The sequence below is a fragment of the Scyliorhinus torazame genome, chromosome 14 (assembly GCF_047496885.1).
Source record: "Scyliorhinus torazame isolate Kashiwa2021f chromosome 14, sScyTor2.1, whole genome shotgun sequence".
NCBI lineage: Eukaryota > Metazoa > Chordata > Chondrichthyes > Carcharhiniformes > Scyliorhinidae > Scyliorhinus > Scyliorhinus torazame.
This window is the reverse complement of record NC_092720.1, coordinates 218,572,661-218,589,668: the sequence shown is the minus strand read 5'-3', so window position 1 is coordinate 218,589,668 and position 17,008 is coordinate 218,572,661. Positions and strand designations below refer to the sequence as shown.

The 17,008-nt window shown below is 64.0% G+C and overlaps 1 protein-coding gene across 1 annotated transcript in view; it reads left to right on the top strand.

Annotated features, from left to right (window-relative positions):
• Window positions 1-16,785, top strand: part of LOC140390526 (zinc-binding protein A33-like) — a 34,400-nt gene extending 17,615 nt beyond the window's left edge. Inside the window, exon 6 of the mRNA XM_072475697.1 lies at window positions 16,034-16,785. Within this exon, the coding sequence (XP_072331798.1) occupies window positions 16,034-16,617 (584 nt within the window). The 3' untranslated portion in view covers window positions 16,618-16,785. The remainder of the gene's footprint in view (window positions 1-16,033) is intronic.
• Window positions 16,786-17,008: the final 223 nt, after the last annotated feature.

Genomic DNA, 17,008 nt, shown 5'->3' with positions numbered 1-17,008 from the left:
AGCAAGTCTCTCCCCGATCCCCAGTGAGTCTCTCCCCGATCCCCAGTGAGTCTCCCCCCTGATCCCCAGTGAGTCTCCCCCGGATATCCAGTGAGTCTCCCCCTGATCCCCAGTGGGTCTCTCCCCGATCCCCAGCGTGTCTCTCCCCGATCCCCCGTGAGTCTCTCCCCGATCCCCCGTGAGTCTCTCCCCCCAATCCCCAGTGAGTCTCTCCCCGATCCCCAGTGAGTCTCTCCCAAATCCCCAGTGAGTCTCTCCCCGATCCCCCGTGAGTCTCTCCCCGATCCCCCGTGAGTCTCTCCCCCCAATCCCCAGTGAGTCTCTCCCAAATCCCCAGTGAGTCTCTCCCCGATCCCCAGTGAATCTCTCCCCCGATCCCCAGTGGGTCTCTCCCCGATCCCCAGCGAGTCTCTCCCCGATCCCCAGTGAGTCTCCCCGATCCCCAGTGAGTCTCCCCCCGATCCCCAGTGAGTCTCTCCCCGATCCCCAGGGGGTCTCTCCCCGATCCCCAGCGAGTCTCTCCCCGATCCCCAGTGAGTCTCTCCCCGATCCCCAGTGAGTCTCCCCCGATCCCCAGTGAGTCTCTCCCCGATCCCCAGTGAGTCTCTCCCCGATCCCCAGTGAGTCTCCCCCGATCCCCAGTGAGTCTCCCCCCGATCCCCAGTGAGTCTCCCCCTGATCCCCAGTTGGTCTCTCCCCGATCCCCAGCGAGTCTCTCCCCGATCCCCAGTGAGTCTCTCCCCGATCCCCAGTGAGCCTCTCCCCCCAATCCCCAGTGAGTCTCTCCCTGATCCCCAGTGAGTCTCTCCCCCGATCCCCAGTGGGTCTCTCCCCGATCCCCAGCAAGTCTCTCCCCGATCCCCAGTGAGTCTCTCCCCGATCCCCAGTGAGCCTCTCCCCCCGATCCCCAGTGAGTCTCTCCCCGATCCCCAGTGAGTCTCTCCCCCGATCCCCAGTGGGTCTCTCCCCGATCCCCAGCGAGTCTCTCCCCGATCCCCAGTGAGTCTCTCCCCGATCCACAGTGAGTCTCCCCCTGATCCCCAGTGAGTCTCCCCCCGATCCCCAGTGAGTCTCCCCCTGATCCCCAGTGGGTCTCTCCCCGATCCCCAGCCAGTCTCTCCCCGATCCCCCGTGAGTCTCTACCCGATCCCCAGTGAGTCTCCCCCTGATCCCCAGTGAGTCTCCCCCTGATCCCCAGTGAGTCTCCCCCGATCCCCAGTGAGTCTCCCCCCGATCCCCAGTGAGTCTCCCCCTGATCCCCAGTTGGCCTCTCCCCGATCCCCAGCGAGTCTCTCCCCGATCCCCAGTGAGACTCTCCCCACGATCCCGTGAGTCTCTCCCCGATACGCAGTGAGTGTCTCCCCGATCCCCAGTGATTCTCTCCCCCGATCCCCAGTGAGTCTCTCCCCGATCCCCAGTGAGTCTCCCCCTGATCCCCAGTGAGTCTCCCCCGATCCCCAGTGACTCTCCCCGATCCCCAGTGAGTCTCTCCCTGATCCCCAGTGAGTCTCCCCCGATCCCCAGTGAGTCTCCCCCCGATCCCCAGTGAGTCTCCCCCTGATCCCCAGTTGGTCTCTCCCCAATCCCCAGCGAGTCTCTCCCCGATCCCCAGTGAGTCTCTTCCCGATCCCCAGTGAGCCTCTCCCCCCAATCCCCAGTGAGTCTCACCCCGATCCCCAGTGAGTCTCTCCCCCGATCCCCAGTGGGTCTCTCCCCCGATCCCCAGTGAGTCTCTCCCCGATCCCCAGTGAGTCTCTCCCCGATCCCCAGTGAGTCTCCCCCGATCCCCAGTGAGTCTCCCCCCGATCCCCAGTGAGTCTCCCCCTGATCCCCAGTTGGCCTCTCCCCGATCCCCAGCGAGTCTCTCCCCGATCCCCAGTGAGTCTCTCCCCGATCCCCAGTGAGCCACTCCCCCAATCCCCAGTGAGTCTCTCCCCGATCCCCAGTGAGTCTCTCCCCCGATCCCCAGTGAGTCTCTCCCCCGATCCCCAGTGGGTCTCCCCCCAATCCCCAGTGAGTCTCTCTCCGATCCCCAGTGTGTCTCTCCCCCGATCCCCAGTGGGTCTCTCCCCGATCCCCAGCAAGTCTCTCCCCGATCCCCAGTGAGTCTCTCCCCGATCCCCAGTGAGTCTCCCCCCTGATCCCCAGTGAGTCTCCCCCGGATATCCAGTGAGTCTCCCCCTGATCCCCAGTGGGTCTCTCCCCGATCCCCAGCGTGTCTCTCCCCGATCCCCCGTGAGTCTCTCCCCGATCCCCCGTGAGTCTCTCCCCCCAATCCCCAGTGAGTCTCTCCCCGATCCCCAGTGAGTCTCTCCCAAATCCCCAGTGAGTCTCTCCCCGATCCCCCGTGAGTCTCTCCCCGATCCCCCGTGAGTCTCTCCCCCCAATCCCCAGTGAGTCTCTCCCAAATCCCCAGTGAGTCTCTCCCCGATCCCCAGTGAATCTCTCCCCCGATCCCCAGTGGGTCTCTCCCCGATCCCCAGCGAGTCTCTCCCCGATCCCCAGTGAGTCTCCCCGATCCCCAGTGAGTCTCCCCCCGATCCCCAGTGAGTCTCTCCCCGATCCCCAGGGGGTCTCTCCCCGATCCCCAGCGAGTCTCTCCCCGATCCCCAGTGAGTCTCTCCCCGATCCCCAGTGAGTCTCCCCCGATCCCCAGTGAGTCTCTCCCCGATCCCCAGTGAGTCTCTCCCCGATCCCCAGTGAGTCTCCCCCGATCCCCAGTGAGTCTCCCCCCGATCCCCAGTGAGTCTCCCCCTGATCCCCAGTTGGTCTCTCCCCGATCCCCAGCGAGTCTCTCCCCGATCCCCAGTGAGTCTCTCCCCGATCCCCAGTGAGCCTCTCCCCCCAATCCCCAGTGAGTCTCTCCCTGATCCCCAGTGAGTCTCTCCCCCGATCCCCAGTGGGTCTCTCCCCGATCCCCAGCAAGTCTCTCCCCGATCCCCAGTGAGTCTCTCCCCGATCCCCAGTGAGCCTCTCCCCCCGATCCCCAGTGAGTCTCTCCCCGATCCCCAGTGAGTCTCTCCCCCGATCCCCAGTGGGTCTCTCCCCGATCCCCAGCGAGTCTCTCCCCGATCCCCAGTGAGTCTCTCCCCGATCCACAGTGAGTCTCCCCCTGATCCCCAGTGAGTCTCCCCCCGATCCCCAGTGAGTCTCCCCCTGATCCCCAGTGGGTCTCTCCCCGATCCCCAGCCAGTCTCTCCCCGATCCCCCGTGAGTCTCTACCCGATCCCCAGTGAGTCTCTCCCCGATCTCCAGTGAGTCTCCCCCTGATCCCCAGTGAGTCTCCCCCTGATCCCCAGTGAGTCTCCCCCGATCCCCAGTGAGTCTCCCCCCGATCCCCAGTGAGTCTCCCCCTGATCCCCAGTTGGCCTCTCCCCGATCCCCAGCGAGTCTCTCCCCGATCCCCAGTGAGTCTCTCCCCGATCCCCAGTGAGCCTCTCCCCCCAATCCCCAGTGAGTCTCTCCCCGATCCCCAGTGAGTCTCTCCCCCGATCCCCAGTGAGTCTCTCCCCCGATCCCCAGTGGGTCTCCCCCCAATCCCCAGTGAGTCTCTCCCCGATCCCCAGTGAGTCTCTCCCCCGATCCCCAGTGAGTCTCTCCCCCGATCCCCAGTGGGTCTCCCCCCAATCCCCCGTGAGTCTCTACCCGATCCCCAGTGAGTCTCTCCCCGATCTCCAGTGAGTCTCCCCCTGATCCCCAGTGAGTCTCCCCCTGATCCCCAGTGAGTCTCCCCCGATCCCCAGTGAGTCTCCCCCCGATCCCCAGTGAGTCTCCCCCTGATCCCCACTTGGCCTCTCCCCGATCCCCAGCGAGTCTCTCCCCGATCCCCAGTGAGTCTCTCCCCGATCCCCAGTGAGCCTCTCCCCCCAATCCCCAGTGAGTCTCTCCCCGATCCCCAGTGAGTCTCTCCCCCGATCCCCAGTGAGTCTCTCCCCCGATCCCCAGTGGGTCTCCCCCCAATCCCCAGTGAGTCTCTCCCCGATCCCCAGTGAGTCTCTCCCCCGATCCCCAGTGGGTCTCTCCCCGATCCCCAGTGAGTCTCTCCCCGATCCCCAGTGAGTCTCTCCCCCGATCCCCAGTGGGTCTCTCCCCGATCCCCAGCAAGTCTCTCCCCGATCCCCAGTGAGTCTCTCCCCGATCCCCAGTGAGTCTCCCCCCTGATCCCCAGTGAGTCTCCCCCCGATATCCAGTGAGTCTCCCCCTGATCCCCAGTGGGTCTCTCCCCGATCCCCAGCGAGTCTCTCCCCGATCCCCCGTGAGTCTCTCCCCGATCCCCCGTGAGTCTCTCCCCCCAATCCCCAGTGAGTCTCTCCCCGATCCCCAGTGAGTCTCTCCCAAATCCCCAGTGAGTCTCTCCCCGATCCCCCGTGAGTCTCTCCCCGATCCCCCGTGAGTCTCTCCCCCCAATCCCCAGTGAGTCTCTCCCAAATCCCCAGTGAGTCTCTCCCCGATCCCCAGTGAATCTCTCCCCCGATCCCCAGTGGGTCTCTCCCCGATCCCCAGCGAGTCTCTCCCCGATCCCCAGTGAGTCTCCCCGATCCCCAGTGAGTCTCCCCCCGATCCCCAGTGAGTCTCTCCCCGATCCCCAGTGGGTCTCTCCCCGATCCCCAGCGAGTCTCTCCCCGATCCCCAGTGAGTCTCCCCCCGATCCCCAGTGAGTCTCCCCCTGATCCCCAGTTGGTCTCTCCCCAATCCCCAGCGAGTCTCTCCCCGATCCCCAGTGAGTCTCTCCCCGATCCCCAGTGAGCCTCTCCCCCCAATCCCCAGTGAGTCTCACCCCGATCCCCAGTGAGTCTCTCCCCCGATCCCCAGTGGGTCTCTCCCCCGATCCCCAGTGGGTCTCTCCCCGATCCCCAGCGAGTCTCTCCCCGATCCCCAGTGAGTCTCTCCCCAATCCACAGTGAGTCTCCCCCTGATCCCAGTGAGTCTACCCCCGATCCCCAGTGAGTCTCCCCCTGATCCCCAGTAGGTCTCTCCCCGATCCCCAGCGAGTCTCTCCCTGATCCCCCGTGAGTCTCTCCCCGATCCCCAGTGAGTCTCTCTCGCCAATCCCCAGTGAGTCTCTCTCCCCGATCCCCAGTGAGTCTCCCCCTGTTCCCCAGTGAGTCTCCCCCGAACCCCAGTGACTCTCCCCGATCCCCAGTGAGTCTCCCCCTGATCCCCAGTGAGTCTCCTCCGATCCCCAGTGAGTCTCCCCCCGATCCCCAGTGAGTCTCCCCCTCATCGCCAGTTGGTCTCTCCCCGATCCCCAGCGAGTCTCTCCCCGATCCCCAGTGAGTCTCTCCCCGATCCCCAGTGAGCCTCTCCCCCCAATCCCCAGTGAGTCTCTCCCCGATCCCCAGTGAGTCTCTCCCCCGATCCCCAGTGGGTCTCTCCCCGATCCCCAGCAAGTCTCTCCCCGATCCCCAGTGAGTCTCTCCCCGATCCCCAGTGAGTCTCCCCCCTGATCCCCAGTGAGTCTCCCCCCGATATCCAGTGAGTCTCCCCCTGATCCCCAGTGGGTCTCTCCCCGATCCCCAGTGAGTCTCCCCCCTGATCCCCAGTGAGTCTCCCCCCGATATCCAGTGAGTCTCCCCCTGATCCCCAGTGGGTCTCTCCCCGATCCCCAGCGAGTCTCTCCCCGATCCCCCGTGAGTCTCTCCCCGATCCCCCGTGAGTCTCTCTCCCAAATCCCCAGTGAGTCTCTCCCCGATCCCCAGTGAATCTCTCCCCCGATCCCCAGTGGGTCTCTCCCCGATCCCCAGCGAGTCTCTCCCCGATCCCCAGTGAGTCTCCCCCGATCCCCAGTGAGTCTCCCCCCGATCCCCAGTGAGTCTCTCCCCGATCCCCAGCGAGTCTCTCCCCGATCCCCAGTGAGTCTCTCCCCGATCCCCAGTGAGTCTCCCCCGATCCCCAGTGAGTCTCTCCCCGATCCCCAGTGAGTCTCTCCCCGATCCCCAGTGAGTCTCCCCCGATCCCCAGTGAGTCTCCCCCCGATCCCCAGTGAGTCTCCCCCTGATCCCCAGTTGGCCTCTCCCCGATCCCCAGCGAGTCTCTCCCCGATCCCCAGTGAGTCTCTCCCCGATCCCCAGTGAGCCACTCCCCCAATCCCCAGTGAGTCTCTCCCCGATCCCCAGTGAGTCTCTCCCCCGATCCCCAGTGAGTCTCTCCCCCGATCCCCAGTGGGTCTCCCCCCAATCCCCAGTGAGTCTCTCTCCGATCCCCAGTGTGTCTCTCCCCCGATCCCCAGTGGGTCTCTCCCCGATCCCCAGCAAGTCTCTCCCCGATCCCCAGTGAGTCTCTCCCCGATCCCCAGTGAGTCTCCCCCCTGATCCCCAGTGAGTCTCCCCCCGATATCCAGTGAGTCTCCCCCTGATCCCCAGTGGGTCTCTCCCCGATCCCCAGCGTGTCTCTCCCCGATCCCCCGTGAGTCTCTCCCCGATCCCCCGTGAGTCTCTCCCCCCAATCCCCAGTGAGTCTCTCCCCGATCCCCAGTGAGTCTCTCCCAAATCCCCAGTGAGTCTCTCCCCGATCCCCCGTGAGTCTCTCCCCGATCCCCCGTGAGTCTCTCCCCCCAATCCCCAGTGAGTCTCTCCCAAATCCCCAGTGAGTCTCTCCCCGATCCCCAGTGAATCTCTCCCCCGATCCCCAGTGGGTCTCTCCCCGATCCCCAGCGAGTCTCTCCCCGATCCCCAGTGAGTCTCCCGATCCCCAGTGAGTCTCCCCCCGATCCCCAGTGAGTCTCTCCCCGATCCCCAGGGGGTCTCTCCCCGATCCCCAGCGAGTCTCTCCCCGATCCACAGTGAGTCTCTCCCCGATCCCCAGTGAGTCTCCCCCGATCCCCAGTGAGTCTCTCCCCGATCCCCAGTGAGTCTCTCCCCGATCCCCAGTGAGTCTCCCCCGATCCCCAGTGAGTCTCCCCCCGATCCCCAGTGAGTCTCCCCCTGATCCCCAGTTGGTCTCTCCCCGATCCCCAGCGAGTCTCTCCCCGATCCCCAGTGAGTCTCTCCCCGATCCCCAGTGAGCCTCTCCCCCCAATCCCCAGTGAGTCTCTCCCTGATCCCCAGTGAGTCTCTCCCCGATCCCCAGTGAGCCTCTCCCCCCAATCCCCAGTGAGTCTCTCCCTGATCCCCAGTGAGTCTCTCCCCCGATCCCCAGTGGGTCTCTCCCCGATCCCCAGCAAGTCTCTCCCCGATCCCCAGTGAGTCTCTCCCCGATCCCCAGTGAGCCTCTCCCCCCGATCCCCAGTGAGTCTCTCCCCGATCCCCAGTGAGTCTCTCCCCCGATCCCCAGTGGGTCTCTCCCCGATCCCCAGCGAGTCTCTCCCCGATCCCCAGTGAGTCTCTCCCCGATCCACAGTGAGTCTCCCCCTGATCCCCAGTGAGTCTCCCCCCGATCCCCAGTGAGTCTCCCCCTGATCCCCAGTGGGTCTCTCCCCGATCCCCAGCCAGTCTCTCCCCGATCCCCCGTGAGTCTCTACCCGATCCCCAGTGAGTCTCTCCCCGATCTCCAGTGAGTCTCCCCCTGATCCCCAGTGAGTCTCCCCCTGATCCCCAGTGAGTCTCCCCCGATCCCCAGTGAGTCTCCCCCCGATCCCCAGTGAGTCTCCCACTGATCCCCAGTTGGCCTCTCCCCGATCCCCAGCGAGTCTCTCCCCGATCCCCAGTGAGTCTCTCCCCGATCCCCAGTGAGCCTCTCCCCCCAATCCCCAGTGAGTCTCTCCCCGATCCCCAGTGAGTCTCTCCCCCGATCCCCAGTGAGTCTCTCCCCCGATCCCCAGTGGGTCTCCCCCCAATCCCCAGTGAGTCTCTCCCCGATCCCCAGTGAGTCTCTCCCCCGATCCCCAGTGAGTCTCTCCCCCGATCCCCAGTGGGTCTCCCCCCAATCCCCCGTGAGTCTCTACCCGATCCCCAGTGAGTCTCTCCCCGATCTCCAGTGAGTCTCCCCCTGATCCCCAGTGAGTCTCCCCCTGATCCCCAGTGAGTCTCCCCCGATCCACAGTGAGTCTCCCCCCGATCCCCAGTGAGTCTCCCCCTGATCCCCAGTTGGCCTCTCCCCGATCCCCAGCGAGTCTCTCCCCGATCCCCAGTGAGTCTCTCCCCGATCCCCAGTGAGCCTCTCCCCCCAATCCCCAGTGAGTCTCTCCCCGATCCCCAGTGAGTCTCTCCCCCGATCCCCAGTGAGTCTCTCCCCCGATCCCCAGTGGGTCTCCCCCCAATCCCCAGTGAGTCTCTCCCCGATCCCCAGTGAGTCTCTCCCCCGATCCCCAGTGGGTCTCTCCCCGATCCCCAGTGAGTCTCTCCCCGATCCCCAGTGAGTCTCTCCCCCGATCCCCAGTGGGTCTCTCCCCGATCCCCAGCAAGTCTCTCCCCGATCCCCAGTGAGTCTCTCCCCGATCCCCAGTGAGTCTCCCCCTGATCCCCAGTGAGTCTCCCCCCGATATCCAGTGAGTCTCCCCCTGATCCCCAGTGGGTCTCTCCCCGATCCCCAGCGAGTCTCTCCCCGATCCCCCGTGAGTCTCTCCCCGATCCCCCGTGAGTCTCTCCCCCCAATCCCCAGTGAGTCTCTCCCCGATCCCCAGTGAGTCTCTCCCAAATCCCCAGTGAGTCTCTCCCCGATCCCCCGTGAGTCTCTCCCCGTTCCCCCTTGAGTCTCTCCCCCCAATCCCCAGTGAGTCTCTCCCAAATCCCCAGTGAGTCTCTCCCCGATCCCCAGTGAATCTCTCCCCCGATCCCCAGTGGGTCTCTCCCCGATCCCCAGCGAGTCTCTCCCCGATCCCCAGTGAGTCTCCCCGATCCCCAGTGAGTCTCCCCCCGATCCCCAGTGAGTCTCTCCCTGATCCCCAGTGGGTCTCTCCCCGATCCCCAGCGAGTCTCTCCCCGATCCCCAGTGAGTCTCTCCCCGATCCCCAGTGAGTCTCCCCCGATCCCCAGTGAGTCTCTCCCCGATCCCCAGTGAGTCTCTCCCCGATCCCCAGTGAGTCTCCCCCGATCCCCAGTGAGTCTCCCCCCGATCCCCAGTGAGTCTCCCCCTGATCCCCAGTTGGTCTCTCCCCGATCCCCAGCGAGTCTCTCCCCGATCCCCAGTGAGTCTCTCCCCGATCCCCAGTGAGCCTCTCCCCCCAATCCCCAGTGAGTCTCTCCCTGATCCCCAGTGAGTCTCTCCCCCGATCCCCAGTGGGTCTCTCCCCGATCCCCAGCAAGTCTCTCCCCGATCCCCAGTGAGTTTCTCCCCGATCCCCAGTGAGCCTCTCCTCCCGATCCCCAGTGAGTCTCTCCCCGATCCCCAGTGAGTCTCTCCCCCGATCCCCAGTGGGTCTCTCCCCGATCCCCAGCGAGTCTCTCCCCGATCCCCAGTGAGTCTCTCCCCGATGCACAGTGAGTCTCCCCCTGATCCCCAGTGAGTCTCCCCCCGATCCCCAGTGAGTCTCCCCCTGATCCCCAGTGGGTCTCTCCCCGATCCCCAGCCAGTCTCTCCCCGATCCCCCGTGAGTCTCTACCCGATCCCCAGTGAGTCTCTCCCCGATCTCCAGTGAGTCTCCCCCTGATCCCCAGTGAGTCTCCCCCGATCCCCAGTGAGTCTCTCCCCGATCCCCAGTGAGTCTCCCCCTGATCCCCAGTTGGCCTCTCCCCGATCCCCAGCGAGTCTCTCCCCGATCCCCAGTGAGTCTCTCCCCGATCCCCAGTGAGCCTCTCCCCCCAATCCCCAGTGAGTCTCTCCCCGATCCCCAGTGAGTCTCTCCCCCGATCCCCAGTGAGTCTCTCCCCCGATCCCCAGTGGGTCTCCCCCCAATCCCCAGTGAGTCTCTCCCCGATCCCCAGTGAGTCTCTCCCCCGATCCCCAGTGAGTCTCTCCCCCGATCCCCAGTGGCTCTCCCCCCAATCCCCCGTGAGTCTCTACCCGATCCCCAGTGAGTCTCTCCCCGATCTCCAGTGAGTCTCCCCCTGATCCCCAGTGAGTCTCCCCCTGATCCCCAGTGAGTCTCCCCCGATCCCCAGTGAGTCTCCCCCCGATCCCCAGTGAGTCTCCCCCTGATCCCCAGTTGGCCTCTCCCCGATCCCCAGCGAGTCTCTCCCCGATCCCCAGTGAGTCTCTCCCCGATCCCCAGTGAGCCTCTCCCCCCAATCCCCAGTGAGTCTCTCCCCGATCCCCAGTGAGTCTCTCCCCCGATCCCCAGTGAGCCTCTCCCCCCGATCCCCAGTGAGTCTCTCCCCGATCCCCAATGAGTCTCTCCCCCGATCCCCAGTGGGTCTCTCCCCGATCCCCAGCGAGTCTCTCCCCGATCCACAGTGAGTCTCCCCCTGATCCCCAGTGAGTCTCCCCCCGATCCCCAGTGAGTCTCCCCCTGATCCCCAGTGGGTCTCTCCCCGATCCCCAGCCAGTCTCTCCCCGATCACCCGTGAGTCTCTACCCGATCCCCAGTGAGTCTCTCCCCGATCTCCAGTGAGTCTCCCCCTGATCCCCAGTGAGTCTCCCCCTGATCCCCAGTGAGTCTCCCCCGATCCCCAGTGAGTCTCTCCCCGATCCGCAGTGAGTCTCCCCCTGATCCCCAGTTGGCCTCTCCCCGATCCCCAGCGAGTCTCTCCCCGATCCCCAGTGAGTCTCTCCCCGATCCCCAGTGAGCCTCTCCCCCCAATCCCCAGTGAGTCTCTCCCCGATCCCCAGTGAGTCTCTCCCCCGATCCCCAGTGAGTCTCTCCCCCGATCCCCAGTGGGTCTCCCCCCAATCCCCAGTGAGTCTCTCCCCGATCCCCAGTGAGTCTCTCCCCCGATCCCCAGTGAGTCTCTCCCCCGATCCCCAGTGGGTCTCCCCCCAATCCCCCGTGAGTCTCTACCCGATCCCCAGTGAGTCTCTCCCCGATCTCCAGTGAGTCTCCCCCTGATCCCCAGTGAGTCTCCCCCTGATCCCCAGTAAGTCTCCCCCGATCCCCAGTGAGTCTCCCCCCGATCCCCAGTGAGTCTCCCCCTGATCCCCAGTTGGCCTCTCCCCGATCCCCAGCGAGTCTCTCCCCGATCCCCAGTGAGTCTCTCCCCGATCCCCAGTGAGCCTCTCCCCCCAATCCCCGTGAGTCTCTCCCCGATCCCCAGTGAGTCTCTCCCCCGATCCCCAGTGAGTCTCTCCCCCGATCCCCAGTGGGTCTCCCCCCAATCCCCAGTGAGTCTGTCCCCGATCCCCAGTGAGTCTCTCCCCCGATCCCCAGTGGGTCTCTCCCCGATCCCCAGCAAGTCTCTCCCCGATCCCCAGTGAGTCTCTCCCCGATCCCCAGTGAGTCTCCCCCCTGATCCCCAGTGAGTCTCCCCCCGATATCCAGTGAGTCTCCCCCTGATCCCCAGCGAGTCTCTCCCCGATCCCCAGTGAGTCTCCCCCTGATCCCCAGTCTTTCCCCGAGTCCCAGTGAGTCTCCCCCCGATCCCCAGTGAGTCTCTCCCCCCGATCCCCAGTGAGTCTCCCCCCGATCCCCAGTGGGACTCTCCCCCCGATCCCCAGTGCGACTCTCCCCCGAACCCGTGAGTCTCTCCCCCGATCCCCAGTGAGACTCTCCCCACGATCCCGTGAGTCTCTCCCCGATACGCAGTGAGTGTCTCCCCGATCCCCAGTGAGTCTCTCCCCGGATCCCCAGTGAGTCTCTCCCCGATCCCCAGTGAGTCTCCCCCTGATCCCCAGTGAGTCTCCCCCGATCCCCAGTGACTCTCCCCGATCCCCAGTGAGTCTCCCCCTGATCCCCAGTGAGTCTCTCCCCGATCCCCAGTGAGTCTCCCCCCGATCCCCAGTGAGTCTCCCCCTGATCCCCAGTTGGTCTCTCCCCGATCCCCAGCGAGTCTCTCCCCGATCCCCAGTGAGTCTCTCCCTGATCCCCAGTGAGCCTCTCCCCCCAATCCCCAGTGAGTCTCTCCCCGATCCCCAGTGAGTCTCTCCCCCGATCCCCAGTGAGTCTCTCCCCGATCCCCAGTGAGTCTCTCCCCGATCCACAGTGAGTCTCCCCCTGATCCCCAGTAGGTCTCTCCCCGATCCCCAGCGAGTCTCTCCCTGATCCCCCGTGAGTCTCCCCCCGATCCCCAGTGAGTCTCTCCCCGATCCCCAGTGAGTCTCTCCCCCGATCCCCAGTGGCTCTCTCCCCGATCCCCAGTGAGTCTCCCCCTGATCCCCAGTGAGTCTCCCCCTGATCCCCAGTGAGTCTCCCCCGATCCCCAGTGACCCCGATCCCCAGTGAGTCTCCCCCTGATCCCCAGTGAGTCTCCCCCGATCCCCAGTGACTCTCCCCGATCCCCAGTGAGTCTCCCCCTGATCCCCAGTGAGTCTCCTCCGATCCCCAGTGAGTCTCTCCCCGATCCCCAGTGAGTCTCTCCCCCGATCCCCAGTGGGTCTCCCCCCAATCCCCCGTGAGTCTCTACCCGATCCCCAGTGAGTCTCTCCCCGATCTCCAGTGAGTCTCCTCCTGATCCCCAGTGAGTCTCCCCCTGATCCCCAGTGAGTCTCCCCCGATCCCCAGTGAGTCTCCCCCCGATCCCCAGTGAGTCTCCCCCTGATCCCCAGTTGGCCCCTCCCCGATCCCCAGCGAGTCTCTCCCCGATCCCCAGTGAGTCTCTCCCCGATCCCCAGTGAGCCTCTCCCCCCAATCCCCAGTGAGTCTCTCCCCGATCCCCAGTGAGTCTCTCCCCCGATCCCCAGTGAGTCTCTCCCCCGATCCCCAGTGGGTCTCCCCCCAATCCCCAGTGAGTCTCTCCCCGATCCCCAGTGAGTCTCTCCCCCGATCCCCAGTGGGTCTCTCCCCGATCCCCAGCAAGTCTCTCCCCGATCCCCAGTGAGTCTCTCCCCGATCCCCAGTGAGTCTCCCCCCTGATCCCCAGTGAGTCTCCCCCCGATATCCAGTGAGTCTCCCCCTGATCCCCAGCGAGTCTCTCCCCGATCCCCAGTGAGTCTCCCCCTGATCCCCAGTCTTTCCCCGAGTCCCAGTGAGTCTCCCCCCGATCCCCAGTGAGTCTCTCCCCCCGATCCCCAGTGAGTCTCCCCCCGATCCCCAGTGGGACTCTCCCCCCGATCCCCAGTGCGACTCTCCCCCGAACCCGTGAGTCTCTCCCCCGATCCCCAGTGAGACTCTCCCCACGATCCCGTGAGTCTCTCCCCGATACGCAGTGAGTGTCTCCCCGATCCCCAGTGAGTCTCTCCCCGGATCCCCAGTGAGTCTCTCCCCGATCCCCAGTGAGTCTCCCCCTGATCCCCAGTGAGTCTCCCCCGATCCCCAGTGACTCTCCCCGATCCCCAGTGAGTCTCCCCCTGATCCCCAGTGAGTCTCTCCCCGATCCCCAGTGAGTCTCCCCCCGATCCCCAGTGAGTCTCCCCCTGATCCCCAGTTGGTCTCTCCCCGATCCCCAGCGAGTCTCTCCCCGATCCCCAGTGAGTCTCTCCCTGATCCCCAGTGAGCCTCTCCCCCCAATCCCCAGTGAGTCTCTCCCCGATCCCCAGTGAGTCTCTCCCCCGATCCCCAGTGAGTCTCTCCCCGATCCCCAGTGAGTCTCTCCCCGATCCACAGTGAGTCTCCCCCTGATCCCCAGTAGGTCTCTCCCCGATCCCCAGCGAGTCTCTCCCTGATCCCCCGTGAGTCTCCCCCCGATCCCCAGTGAGTCTCTCCCCGATCCCCAGTGAGTCTCTCCCCCGATCCCAAGTGGCTCTCTCCCCGATCCCCAGTGAGTCTCCCCCTGATCCCCAGTGAGTCTCCCCCTGATCCACAGTGAGTCTCCCCCGATCCCCAGTGACTCTCCCCGATCCCCAGTGAGTCTCCCCCTGATCCCCAGTGAGTCTCCCCCGATCCCCAGTGACTCTCCCCGATCCCCAGTGAGTCTCCCCCTGATCCCCAGTGAGTCTCCTCCGATCCCCAGTGAGTCTCCCCCCGATCCCCAGTGAGTCTCCCCCCGATCCCCCGTGAGTCTCTCCCCGATCCCCCGTGAGTCTCTCTCCCAAATCCCCAGTGAGTCTCTCCCCGATCCCCAGTGAATCTCTCCCCCGATCCCCAGTGGGTCTCTCCCCGATCCCCAGCGAGTCTCTCCCCGATCCCCAGTGAGTCTCCCCCCTGATCCCCAGTGAGTCTCCCCCCGATATCCAGTGAGTCTCCCCCTGATCCCCAGTGGGTCTCTCCCCGATCCCCAGCGAGTCTCTCCCCGATCCCCCGTGAGTCTCTCCCCGATCCCCCGTGAGTCTCTCTCCCAAATCCCCAGTGAGTCTCTCCCCGATCCCCAGTGAATCTCTCCCCCGATCCCCAGTGGGTCTCTCCCCGATCCCCAGCGAGTCTCTCCCCGATCCCCAGTGAGTCTCCCCCGATCCCCAGTGAGTCTCCCCCCAATCCCCAGTGAGTCTCTCCCCGATCCCCAGTGGGTCTCTCCCCGATCCGCAGTGGGTCTCTCCCCGATCCCCAGTGAGTCTCTCCCCGATCCCCAGGGGGTCTCTCCCCGATCCCCAGCGAGTCTCTCCCCGATCCCCAGTGAGTCTCTCCCCCGATCCCCAGTGGGTCTCTCCCCGATCCCCAGCAAGTCTCTCCCCGATCCCCAGTGAGTCTCTCCCCGATCCCCAGTGAGTCTCTCCCCGATCCCCAGTGAGCCTCTCCCCCCAATCCCCAGTGAGTCTCCCCCTGATCCCCAGTGAGTCTCTCCCCGATCCCCAGTGAGTCTCTCCCCGATCCCCAGCAAGTCTCTCCCCGATCCCCAGTGAGTCTCTCCCCGATCCACAGTGAGTCTCCCCCTGATCCCCAGTGAGTCTCCCCCGATCCCCAGTGAGTCTCCCCCTGATCCCCAGCGGGTCTCTCCCCGATCCCCAGCGAGTCTCTCCCCGATCCCCCGTGAGTCTCTCCCCCGATCCCCAGTGGCTCTCTCCCCGATCTCCAGTGAGTCTCCCCCTGATCCCCAGTGAGTCTCCCCCTGATCCCCAGTGAGTCTCTCCCCGATCCCCAGTGAGTCTCCCCCTGATCCCCAGTGAGTCTCCCCCGATCCCTAGTGAGTCTCCCCCCGATCCCCAGTGAGTCTCCCCCTGATCCCCAGTTGGCTTCTCCCCGATCCCCAGCGAGTCTCTCCCCGATCCCCAGTGAGTCTCTCCCCGATCCCCAGTGAGCCTCTCCCCCCAATCCCCAGTGAGTCTCTCCCCGATCCCCAGTGAGTCTCTCCCCCGATCCCCAGTGGGTCTCTCCCCGATCCCCAGCAAGTCTCTCCCCGATCCCCAGTGAGTCTCTCCCCGATCCCCAGTGAGTCTCCCCCCTGATCCCCAGTGAGTCTCCCCCCGATATCCAGTGAGTCTCCCCCTGATCCCCAGTGGGTCTCTCCCCGATCCCCAGCGAGTCTCTCCCCGATCCCCCGTGAGTCTCTTCCCGATCCCCAGTGAGTCTCTCTCCCAAATCCCCAGTGAGTCTCTCCCCGATCCCCAGTGAATCTCTCCCCCGATCCCCAGTGGGTCTCTCCCCGATCCCCAGCGAGTCTCTCCCCGATCCCCAGTGAGTCTCCCCCGATCCCCAGTGAGTCTCCCCCCGATCCCCAGTGAGTCTCTCCCCGATCCCCAGTGGGTCTCTCCCCGATCCCCAGCGAGTCTCTCCCCGATCCCCAGTGAGTCTCTCCCCGATCCCCAGTGAGTCTCCCCCGATCCCCAGTGAGTCTCCCCCCGATCCGCAGTGAGTCTCTCCCCGATCCCCAGTGAGTCTCTCCCCGATCCCCAGTGAGTCTCTCCCCGATCCCCAGTGAGTCTCCCCCGATCCCCAGTGAGTCTCCCCCGATCCCCAGTGAGTCTCCCCGATCCCCAGTGAGTCTCTCCCCCCCGATCCCCAGTGAGTCTCTCCCTGATCCCCAGTGAGTCTCCCCCGATCCCCAGTGAGTCTCTCCCCCCCGATCCCCAGCGAGTCTCCCCGATCCCCAGTGAGTCTCTCCCCGATCCCCAGTGAGTCTCTCCCCGATCCCCAGCGAGTCTCTCCCCGATCCCCAGTGAGTCTCTCCCCGATCCCCAGTGAGTCTCTCCCCGATCTCCAGTGAGTCTCTCCCCGATCCCCAGCGAGTCTCTAATGTTCTGTTATTTCTCCCAGTCTCTGTGACCCTGGATGTGGAAACAGCGAATCCCCGGCTCGAGGTGTCTGAGGATCTGAAGAGTTTGAGACTGACCTGGACCCGGAGGAGTCTCCCTGACACCAGGAAGAGGTTTACACACAGGCTCTGTGTGCTGGGATCAGAGGGATTCACATCGGGGAGACATTACTGGGAGGTGGAGGTGACGGGGAATCGGGGCTGGATTCTGGGAGTAGCCGCAGAGTCTGTGGAGAGGAAGGGCCTGGTCAGTCTGAGCCCAGAGACTGGATTCTGGACCATTGGGTGGGATGTTGATCAGTTTAATATAAATTCCTCTCCTGGATCCCGTCTCCGTGTCGGTCAGATCCCCGGGAAGGTGGGAGTTTATCTCAGTTATGAGTCTGGGACAGTTTCATTTTACAACGTGGACACCAAGTCCCATCTCCACACCTTCACCGGGAATAAATTCACTGAGAAACTTTATCCTTTCTTCGGGACTTGGGATGTAAACCAGTTTCTGAGAATCTGCTCCGGTTCTGATCCGGATCGGGAAAGGGGCGGGGCCTCGGGTGGTGACATCATCACCGACATCACAATGACTTGAGGGTCAGGGGCAGAGGTCAGGAGTTGGGGGTCAGAAACTGCCACAGACAACAGTTTATCACTAAATGTGTTGGTTAATTTGCAAATTGTAAAATCCCAATCAGACTGTAAATAAAAACAACGCAAATAAAAACGTCAGAGGATTAAAATAAAAAGGAAATTAAATATCTTGAACTTTCCCTTGTAGTTCATTGTAGTGCCGATTGCAGCCACACGATGGTGATGTCGAGCTGTACAAAGGTCAGGAAAGTTTTACAGCGCAGTATCGCCACCTGCTGCTGGATACCTGGTACTGGCAGGAATACCAACAACTCAAAATGCTTAATCGCTGATCAGACAATTCAGGCAGGACCTTTCTTCACACCTGAAAGAGAATTGAATCAGAAACAAAG